We start from the raw sequence: 11,799 nt of genomic DNA, 5'->3' as shown, positions 1-11,799 counted from the left end.
ATGAAAAGCCTATGACACGACCTGGCGACATCATATCCTTGCCACAATATGCAAGTGAGGTCTCCGAGGCCCGCTCTCGATTTTTATCCAGAATTTCCTGTCACTTCGTACATTCCATGTCCAAATTAGTGCCTCCCATAGTTCACCCCATATCCAGGAGAATTGGGTCCCACAGGGCTCTGTATTGAGTGTATCTCTATTTTTAGTGGATATTAACGGTCTATCAGCAGCTGTAGAGCCGTCTGCCCCACCCTCACTGTATGCAGACGATTTCTGCATTTTTTACTGCTCCACCAGTACTGGTGTTGCTGAGCGGCGCCTACAGGGAGCCATCTACAAGGCACAGTTATGGGCTCTAGCCCACACTTCCAGTTTTCGGCCACAACGTTGTGCGTTATCCATTCCTGTCGACGTAGTACCGTTCATCCGGAACCATAACTTTACCTTACTGATGATCCCCTCACTGTAGTGGAGACATATCGATTTTTAGGACTGGTTTTCGACACCCGACTTAGTTGGTTTCCTCACCTTCCTCAGCTTAAAGCGGAAGTGCTGGCAGCACCTCAATGCCCTCCACTGCCTGCGCAACACCAACTGGGGTGCAGATCGCTCTACACTGATGCATCTCCACAGAGCCCTTTTTCAATCCTGCCTTCAACTATGGGAGTCTAGTTTATGGTTCGGCAGTACCCTCAGCTTTGCGTTTACTCGACCCAGTGCACCACTGTGGCGTTTGACTAGCGACGGGGGCTTTTAGGACGAGTCTGGTGACCAACGTCCTGGTGGAGGCTGGAGTCCCTCCATTGGAGGTCAGGCGTGCACAACTGCTCGCCAGTTATGTCGCACACGTTCGTAGTTCTCCTGGCATGTGAATTAGTGTCTCCTTTTTCCACCCACGGTGGTTCATCCTCCCCCATCGGTGGCCCAGGTCAGGGCTTACAATTGCAGTTCATGTCCAATCCCTTCTATCCAAAGTGGAGTCCTTGCCTTTACCACCTACACTCGAGGTCCATTCGTGTACACCTCCATGATCTACACCTAGGCTGCGACTTGGCCTGGACCTTCCACATGGCTCATAGGATTCAGTTCACCCCACGGCTCTCCGCTGTCACTTCCTCTCGATTCGTGACATGTACCGAGGCCATGAAGTGGTTTACACTGATGGCTCAATGGCTGATGGTCACATCGGCTTCGCGTATGGCCATGGAGGACATATTGAACAGCATTCCTTGCCCAATGGCTGCAGTGTTTTCACTGCAGAGCTGGTGGCTATATCTTGTGCTCTCGAGCACATCTGTTCATGCCACAGGGAGTCGTTTCTTCTGTGTATTGACTCCTTGAGCAGCCTACAACTTATCGACCAGTGCTTCCCACGTCATCCTTTGGTGGCGACCATCCAGAAGTTTATTTATGCTTTGGAACGGTCCAGTCGTTCAATGGTATTTTTGTGGACCCCAGGACACATCGAAATCCCAGGCAATGAACTTGCTGACAGGCTGTTCAAATAGGCTACACGGAAACCACTTATGGAGATCGGCATTCCAATAACTGACGTGCATTCGTTTTTGCGCCACCAGGCTTCTCGGCATTGAGGGACGGAATGGCACAGTTTCAGTGCGCACAACAAACTGATAGCCATTAAGGGGACTACAAACGTGTGGCAGTCCTCCATGCGAGCCTCTCGCAGGGCTCTGTGGTTCTCTGCCGGCTCGTCATTGGCCACGTCAGGCCGACCCCCAGCTACCTCCTGTATGGTGAAGAGCCGCCTCAGTGTCGGGGCGGCGCCCGGTCGACAGCGGCCCATATTCTTTCTGGTGCACTGCCCCACTTCGACTGCCCTGCGCCGAAATCTCCGGTTACCGGACTCGTTGCCGCTTTTATCTGACAACACCTTAATTCAGTTTTATGGTTTATTCGTGAGAGTGGATTTTATCATCTGATCTAAGTTTTAGCGCATGTCCTTTGTCCCTCTGTGTCTTCCACCCTAAAGCTTTTGGGTGGAGGTTTTAATGTGTTGCAGTGGCTGGCTTCTCCTTTTTATTCTCATGGTCAGCCAGCCATGGTAATCTGTTTTGTCGTATTAATCTCTTCTACCTGTGTCTTGCGTTTCTGTGGTTTTCTTGTCCCCCTTTGTCCATTTAAGTGTTTGTTGCCCTTCCGTCGTTCTTGTGGTTTTTTTTCCTTTCTCTCCGTTTTGTTTTGTCAGTCGCGCTTGTTTTATTCTCACTCTTGTGACACTGTTTTATTCGAAACAAGGGACCATTGACCTAACAGTTTGGTCCCGTCCCCCATCTTTTACACCAATCAACCATTAACCCCTTCGTCATGTTACTGGGTCATTCATCAACACATGCTCCTTCAAGGAATTACTTAGTATAACCTAGAAATCAGCAACTTTCGCCGGCCGCGGTGGTCTCGCGGTTCTAGGCGCTCAGTCCGGAACCGCGCGACTGCTACGGTCGCAGGTTCGAATCCTGCCTCGGGCATGGATGTGTGTGATGTCCTTAGGTTAGTTAGGTTTAAGTAGTTCTAAGTTCTAGGGGCCGATGACCACAGATTTTAAGTCCCATAGTGCTCAGAGCCATTAGAACCATTAGCAACTTTCCTGGTAATTCTCTTATGCCATTTGTAGTGTATTTAAGCACAAACTGACTGTATTTGATTAATTAAAATTGTCAGTTCAGTCTACAGTAGTTGACTCTGTTTGAAACTGTCCAATGACCTGCATTCTTTACGTATTCCAGAGGGTCCTCCTTCGTAATGGTTTCTACCAAACATTGTGAGTGAATGAGCTGTTGGTGCTTAAAGTTGGAAGGTGATAATTTGGTTTAGAGTTGGCAGAGCCAACAAATGTGAAAATGAAATAAAAGTTGTGGTAATAACTTGTGGTAGCTGATCCTGATATCTCCATTTCCGCCATATGTATCGCATTTTTCATTATAAAAGGTAGAACTGCAAGGTAAATTCACGAAATATGTGTCAGATGGTAGATAAATCTTAGATGAGTATTTTGGTGCATATATTGTAAGTAAACTATGAAATATGTAAAGATAGGGGATGGGGAGGCATTACATAATTCTTGTCATAGAATGAAAGCACAACAATTTTAGGGGATAGTACTTACTCATTTTCAGCTGTTTGTTTATTTAGACTTATATTAGCTAGTCGCTAATAATTTATCAGTGTGTAGCAGCGACGTGAATGTCACAGGTACAAATACAAGTGCAATCATTCTGAAGATAAGCACATAATTCTAAACACCATCTCAAGACACATTAGTCTGCATTACAGACACAACAGTGCAGTTTTATGTTGATCCCCACTGGTACTGGCATAAAGTCACTCAAATCCTCTGCTCCTCCTCATTTACTATCAAATGAAATAGTCAATATTCCTTCATAATGAATGTGAACTTAAGCTCAGCAAACTGGAAAGGAGTAATGTTAGCCACAAAAGATTTATTTCAAAAATTTTAACGACCTTTACCCCGTATTATATCTTCGGCAGTAGGGCTAACTGTAACTTAAGTGGTACCGGTACCGGTACATTACAAAGACTTCTTAGAATAAATTTGTTTGATTTCTCTCTTTAAACAATAGGACAATCGTATTACATAACTTTATTCCCAGTTAGAAAATTGTTTTTGGAGATAACTATTTTTCCTTCGTACATGTAAATCCTGCCTGTTTCTTGTTCTAATCCTGTAGATAATATATTGCTATTTGCCTAACAGTTCGTGAACACACACAATGAAAGTCGGGCCTCAAACTTTTTGCAGGACAGTGAGTATAAAATAGTCAAACTACCAGCAGCCTCCTCCTGTTAGCAAAGACTTCGAAATGGGAGAGGGGTCTTGCGATATTAAGAAATGCCACATCTTTAATTTCGCTCAAGCCATTACAGCGAGCAGGATACTGCAGTAGTGTTTAAAAACATCACAAACACCGATACCCACCCAGATGGCCGTGCGTGTATAAGCGTCCGCTTTTGGGACGGGGATGCGCGCCGGATCTGATTCGAATCTGCCAGAGGGATTAACGACGAGATGGGCACACTGTTTCCGTCGTGGGGATGGGGATGGGGAACAAGGGACTGATGACATTAGATGTTTAACCTCCTGAAACGTGTCATGCAAAAATTACCGAACTATCTGTTTAATAAGTCACAGCTGCAAAATACTAACGCGAATGGAAAAACTGGTAGAAGCCGACCTCTGGGAAGATCAGTTTGGATTCCGTAGAAATGTTGGAACACGTGAGGCAATACTGACCCTACGACTTATCTTAGAAGAAAGATTAAGGAAAGGCAAACCTACGTTTCTAGCATTTGTAGGCTTAGAGAAAGCTTTTGACAATGTTGACTGGAATACTCTTTCAAATTCTAAAGGTGGCAGGGGTAAAATACAGGGAGCGAAAGGCTATTTACAATTTGTACAGAAACGAGATGGCAGAACTTTATTAGAGTCGAGGGGCATGAAAGGGAAGCAGTGGTTGGGAAGGGAGTGAGACAGGGTTGTAGCCTCTCCCCGATGTTATTCAATCTGTATATTGAGCAAGCAGTAAAGGAAACAAAAGAAAAGTTCGGAGTAGGTATTAAAATCCATGGAGAAGAAAGAAAAACTTTGAGGTTCGCCGATGACATTGTAATTCTGTCAGAAACAGCAAAGGACTTGGAAGAGCAATTGAACGGAATGGACAGTGTCTTGAAAGGAGGTTATAAGATGAACATCAACAAAAGCAAAACGAGGATAATGGAATGTAGTCGAATTAAGTCGAGTGATGCTGAGGGAATTAGTTTAGGAAATGAGACACTTAAAGTAGTAAAGGACTTTTGCTATTTGGAGAGCAGAATAACTGATGATGGTCGAAGTAGAGAGGATGTAAAAGGTAGACTGGCAATGTCAAGGAAAGCGTTTCTGAAGAAGAGAAATTTGTTAACATCGATCATTGGTTTAAGTGTCAGGAAGTCGTTTCTGAAAGTATTTGTATGGAGTGTAGCCATGTATGGAAGTGAAATGTGGACGATAAATAGTTTAGACAAAAAGAGAATAGAAGCTTTCGAAATGTGGTACTACAGAAGAATGTTGAAGATTAGATGGATAGATCACGTACTAATGAGGAGGTATTGAATGGAATTGAAGAGAAGAGGAGTTTGTGGCACAACGTGACTAGAAGAAGGGATCGGTTGGTGGGACATGCTCTGAGGCATCAAGGGATCACCAATTTAGTACTGGAGGGCAGCGTGGAGGGTAAAAATCGTAGAGGGAGACTAAAAGATGAGTACACTAAGCAGATTCAGAAGGATGTAGGCTGCAGTAGGTACTGGGAGATGATGAAGCTTGCACAGGATAGAGTAGCATCAAGAGCTGCATCAAATCAGTCTCAGGACTGAAGACCACAACAACAACAAACCTGTCATCATAATCATCATCATCAGCAGCAGAATATATAAGATTCAAAATACAGCGAACTAGGAAAACAAGAGAATCTTTCTCTCTGTCTTTCATTTCATGCAGTAAAATAAAACTAAATAATTCATTGTAGGACTTCTACTGCTATCTTATTTTAAAGCTGTTATTTAATCGGACTGAGTTCTTACTTTGACTATTGTGCAGGCTTAAAAACGAAAGTTAGCGAGACCGCGAAAAACAGATATATACCGGTAATATACTTTCCAACTGAGATCGTGGCACTGCCTGTGTCTCATGTTTTTAAGATGTGGGACTAACAGCTTTTCTGTATGCTCCAGCCTTTGAATTCACAGATCCTTCAGTCACTACCGAAAACTAGTGTTGTAGCAGAATCACGATGTAATTGCTTTCGATATTGTAATATAAGATTTCCATACAAATTTATGCAGAGCAAATCTGCACCTATAATTTTCTCAGCAGTTTAGAATTTTTTGTGTCATTCAACTGTTTGTCGCAGTGTTTAAACATCTGTAACATCTGCGGATTACAAAAACTTCCATAGATTGTGTGATGATGACACTGAAATAAACAAATTAGGCCAATCAAATTTACAAGTATTCATGTCTCCGTTACGAAGACACGCTCAAAAACCAAAAGCAGCATACCTGATCGGGAGTATAAAATTGTTTGTGAGATAGACCAAGGACCGTCTAGCGATCATGTCAAGCAGAGCGCCTCCCGTAGGAATCGACTTGGGGACAACGTTCTCGTGCGTTGGCGTCTTCCAAGCTGGGAAAGTGGAAATCATCGCGAATGAACAAGGCAGCCGCACAACACCGAGTTATATTGCGTTTACGGAAACCGAGAGACTCTTAGGAGAGGCAGCCAAGAATCAGGTAACGTGTATTTATGTTACGTGTCCACTCCTTTGAACATTTTGAGACAATTTCTGTGTGCTTTCCTTCAAGTTCGAACTCAGGTATAGACAGAATTATTACGTACTACATTTTCCTTTCAACGGTGTTGATGCTGTCTGCAGATCTGAGATTTTCTGTATAGTATGACTTGAACAACAACGGCCGTAGACAAAAACGTGCGTCGTTTTATAAATGTTCCTTTACTGTCCAGATTTATCTCCAACGCCACTGCGAAGATGGTTATTACGATTAAAATTTACTTACGGCACCGACGTAGTGTGCTGATGTTGGCAAGGACCGTTGAATGCTGGACATTATGTGACATTCATACCAACGCAAAAGTTTTATTACGAAAAGTCCGCTTTCGACGATAACTAATTTACTGAGCGGACAAGGTTACAAACATGAACCTTTCAACCATAGTGCACGAAGAGCATTAATTACTTACTTCATGGGCGGTTGTTGCCAACGTCAGCACATTGTGCCGCCGCTGGCGTACGTAAAATTTCACGTATGTGATTCCTATCAGATTCCACATAGAATTTGCAACTGTTTCATCTCCCATTTTGATCATAGAACATTATACAACTCTCGGATTGGTAAGGAGGACACAATACATTATCTTAGATGAAGGTCATGGACACAAGTAGTAGTGACTTCAGGTATGCCGCAGGGAAGTGTGTTTGAACTCTGGCTGTTCATGTTTTACCGTATATTAGCATCCTGACAGCCAATGTTAACACCACCTCGGAGTTTCTGCATGTGATACAGTTATCATCAACCAAGTACTGTCCGAATCGCTGCAGAAATATTCAATCAGATCTTGATAAGCTTTCAAAGTATTGCAAATATTGGCAGCTGTATTTAAATGCACGGAAATGTAAAATTCTGTAAGTCACAAAACGAAAAACTGTAGTATTGTATGACTTCAGTATCAACAACTCACAATTAAAATCAGTCACATCATAAAAAATACTTTCATTTAACGAATTGTAGGGATAGCAAGTGGCAGACTTCAGCTCGTTAGCAAGGTAATGGGAAAATACAGTCTAGAGATGAGATTCATAACAAACCACTTGTGCATCCCATTTTGGAATAATGAACATATGTGTAGGATGCGTACCAAATTGCACCAACAGGGGATAGTGAACATATAAAAGAAGTGTGGCGCAAAAGAACGCAGTTTTCTTCCACGGGAGAGTATGAGGGAAATATTGCAAACCTGAAATGAAAGACTCTTGAAAATAGGCGTCAGTTATCCCGCAAAAGTCTACTTACAAAATTTCAAGAACAAGTATTTTTTTGAAGAATCGAGAGATATTCTTCAGGCTCTTACTTAAAGCTCCCTTAGCGTCCATGAAGAAAAAATTAGACTAACTACAGCATGCACAGAAGCATTTAAACAGTCATTCTTTCCATGCTCCATACATGACTATAGCATGAAGAAGCCCAAATCTGCTACGTATCCTCTGCCATGTATAGTACGTACGTATGTAGATGTGGGTATCAATCAGCATAGACAGGCAAGATTTCCAACTCGATTCAAATATTAAATGGATATCATGGAAATTAATTGTAAATGAGCTACAATTTCGAACAAGTGAGCTTGTAGTCCGTGCGCTTGCACGGTTGTGTGTGTCTATATTGCTTTATTCGGGAAATATTTTATCCCTCTCATTATAAAATCTCAGAAATAATTATGTGCATTTTCGATTACAGCGCTTCAGGCTGAATGCAGTTAAAACGGCATTCAGGTCGAGTTATAAATAGACTTTATTATTCGAAGATATGCAAACAATGGTAGTTCTTAGGCCTACATTGATACGGATACTGCATTGCTGCTCTTCCTTCAGATTTATTGTTGTTGTTGTGGTCTTCAGTCCTGAGACTGGTTTGCTGCAGCTCTCCATGCTAATCTGTCCTGTGCAAGCTCCTTCATCTCCCAGTACGTACTGCAACCTACATCCTTCTAAATCGGCTTAGTGTATTCATCTCTTGGTCTCCCTCTACGATTTTTACCCTCCACGCTGCCCTCCAGTACTAATTTGGTGATCCCTTGATGCCTCAGAGCATGTCCCACCAACCGATCCCTTCTTCTAGTCACGTTGTGCCACAAACTCCTCTTCTCTTCAATTCCATTCAATACCTCCTCATTAGTATGTGATCTATCCATCTAATCTTCAACATTCTTCTGTAGTACCACATTTCGAAAGCTTCTATTCTCTTTTTGTCTAAACTATTTATCGTCCACATTTCACTTCCATGCATGGCTACACTCCATACAAATACTTTCAGAAACGACTTCCTGACACTTAAACCAATGATCGATGTTAACAAATTTCTCTTCTTCAGAAACGCTTTCCTTGACATTGCCAGTCTACATTTTATATCCTCTCTACTTCGACCATCATCAGTTATTTTGCTCTCCAAATAGCAAAAGTCCTTTACTACTTTAAGTGTCTCATTTCCTAAACTAATTCCCTCAGCATCACCCGACTTAATTCGACTACATTTCATTATCCTCGTTTTGCTTTTGTTGATGTTCATCTTATACCCTCCTTTCACGACACTGTCCATTCCGTTCAACTGCTCTTCCAAGTCCTTTGCTGTTTCTGACAGAATTACAATGTCTTCGGCGAACCTCAAATTTTTCTTTCTTCTCCCTGGATTTTAAGACCTACTCTAATTTTTTCTTTTGTTTCCTTTACTGCTTGCTCAATATACAGATTGAATAACATCGGGGAGAGGCTACAACCCTGTCTCACTCCCTTCCCAACCAATGCTTCCCTTTCATGCCCCTCGACTCTAATAAAGTTCTGCCATCTGGTTTCTGTACAAATTGTAAATAGCCTTTCGCTCCCTGTATTTTACTCCTGCCACCTTTAGAATTTGAGAGTATTCCAGTCAACATTGTCAAAACCTTTCTCTAAGTCTACAAATGCTAGAAACGTAGGTTTGCCTTTCCTTAATCTTTCTTCTAAAATAAGTCGCAAGGTCAGTTTTATTATTAGACTTATTTCTGTGCTCAGGAAAATGAACTGTCGTGATTATGGTTCTTACTGACTGTAGGGGATTTCACTTGTATTAATCCGTTTGAATCGTTTGAGATTGTTCTCACGCAATTCTGAACAATTGCCTAATAAAAGCCATTGGGGGAAATCGACATTGTTTCGAGTTATTGTCCTGAGTCTTCCAGGATTTTGACACATCTATAAAGCCGAACCATTTACACGACTACTTTTGTGCAGATTCTGAAGCTTCAGAGACAGTTCTTTTGTAACAGAATTTTGTGCTGCATGTTGTTCCGTACAGTCTGAGGCTTCCAGAACATCTACAGACGATTGGCCTAACTAACCTAACTAATAGACGCTATGGAGATGAAACGCGATACAAGTTGAATTTCTACATCTACATTCATATTGTGCGAACCACCGTGAAGCTCATGGCAGAAGTTACGTCCCACTGTACCGTTATTAGCGCTTTTCCCAGTTCTAATCATGAATGGAATGCGCTGAAAATGATTGTTTAATGCCATTGTGAGTGCTATAATTAATCTAATGTTATCCTCGCGATCCCTATGGGAACAATATGTAAGGGATTGTAGTAGATTCCTAGAGTTATCATTTAATTTGTTATTTCCTCTGTCACAACCCAGCACATTCAGGCTCCTACAGAAACTGCACCACTACTTTGTAGCCTTGCATTCTGTTCTGTGTAGAATCCATTGATGGCTATCCCTATTGAGGTCCGTAGCAGAGCTAAAAAGGCAAACTTGTCATCAACTCCAAGGTTAGTTTGAATAGCACTGCGTCTTCCATTCCGATATGATCCCTCATCCACTTCTTTGATTTCCTGTCTCAATTGTTCACTGAACAGCCGTCAGATTTTCAATTGCTTTCGCATGAAAAGCCTATTGCTGATTGCCGTTAAGTCAAAACTGGTAATATATATGGATTATGAGCTTTTCTTTTCAGTCACACTGGAAGTATAGTTGTGAAAACTCTACAGAAGCGCATTTAGGGTCCATATTCACTCATCTATTTATTTATCTTTCTGCATATTAAATCGTTCTTTTAAACAGCTCTAAATAAAAATCTCACACATTGATTCTATGACTTCATTGATAAGGTGTCCTATTTTCTTTTCTATATCGTTCTTATTATGAAGACGCAAACGATATTAACATGCGTATTGACGAGTTAGACGCCTCGTGTTCTTTGTTATTGCAGAGGCTTGAATGTGTTATTGTCCTACTGTACTGATGACGCATTTTAAGGTGACGTTTTTCTGATTGGTTAAGTTACGCTGACTTTGGTCATTAAGGAATATTTGATCGTTGCCAAGCTTAGCTACATAGCAGTAAAGAAGCCACTGTGAAAATAGTTTTGATTCGTTTGTGTTGTGTGTGATAATTATTACTGTAAGCGAAGAAGCTGTAGTTGGTCTTCCTAGTGACTAACCATCGCTCTTTTTCATGCTATGTTGTTTGCTGACTGCCCTGGGGCGGAGGCGGCAGCGATTGTCCCTGCAACCAGTGTTCTAGGAGACTGTCGCAAGATTTGTCTCCCAGCATCCTCCATGAAAGAGCCGCCTTGTAGTTCGGGATTAGTAGAAGGAGATGCAACGCTAGTATAATGTAATTTTAAAATATGTGTTCTTGACAACGTCACGACAACAGATTTGGCACACTCATGATTTTGGCACATTGGTGGTTCTTATTGTGTAACGCCAGGACATCGAATGGACCACATTCGTGTTTCAGTGTAAGTACACAAAGTCAGTAATCTGCGTGTCAACAAGCCCTGTTGTCCAGTGCAGCTGCACGCGCCTATTGGTGCACACAGAGAATGCCGGTTGACCTGCTAGTCGAGATGCAACAGTGCCATTATTTCTCACACGATTTTACAGGAACTATTCGTTAAAAAAACAGAGTTTGGTTTACTTATAGATCTATCTGTCAGCCTCATTGTAAAATCCCCATCACTTCGTTAATGAACATAGTTATTGTGATATTCCGCATCTAAGAAAGACACTGCGCGAAATTCAAAAAGTTTACAATGAAAAATAGGGGTCCTTATGATTTTGCAGTTGGAGCATAGCACATCATCAGTAGCTGTGTATAAAATTTAGTTAATATTCTGAATTATTATTTAGACTTGGGAGGAGGTTTCTATCTATCTCGAAACAATGCATTTTATGTAGCTTACTCAGATTTGATCGTGTGCGCCAATGATAAAGCCAGGATGAAATAGTCGTAACATCGCTCGTATCTCATATAAACAGCTTGAGATGTCGGAACTAGATTTTGGCAAATGATAGCACACACAGGAGAGTATTTTGCCATATGGTTAATATATGGAACTTCGTAATCTAGCACATTATCAAGTGACTATAGATTTTTTTCAATGAACCCATTTAATTTTTCAAGGCCACTGAAAGCTGGTGAAATGAGAATTGCTGTGGGTTTTGCAA

General features: G+C 41.7%; 1 protein-coding gene across 1 annotated transcript in view; it reads left to right on the top strand.

Moving 5' to 3' along the window:
* Window positions 1-6,003: 6,003 nt before the first annotated feature.
* LOC126356037 (heat shock protein 70 B2-like) overlaps window positions 6,004-11,799 on the top strand; it is a 152,452-nt gene continuing 146,656 nt past the window's right edge. Inside the window, exon 1 of the mRNA XM_050006704.1 lies at window positions 6,004-6,306. Within this exon, the coding sequence (XP_049862661.1) occupies window positions 6,130-6,306 (177 nt within the window). The 5' untranslated portion in view covers window positions 6,004-6,129. The remainder of the gene's footprint in view (window positions 6,307-11,799) is intronic.

This window comes from Schistocerca gregaria, chromosome 1 (genome assembly GCF_023897955.1).
Source record: "Schistocerca gregaria isolate iqSchGreg1 chromosome 1, iqSchGreg1.2, whole genome shotgun sequence".
Lineage (NCBI taxonomy): Eukaryota > Metazoa > Arthropoda > Insecta > Orthoptera > Acrididae > Schistocerca > Schistocerca gregaria.
The sequence above is the reverse complement of the archived record's forward strand: the minus strand, read 5'-3'. Positions and strand labels throughout refer to the sequence as shown.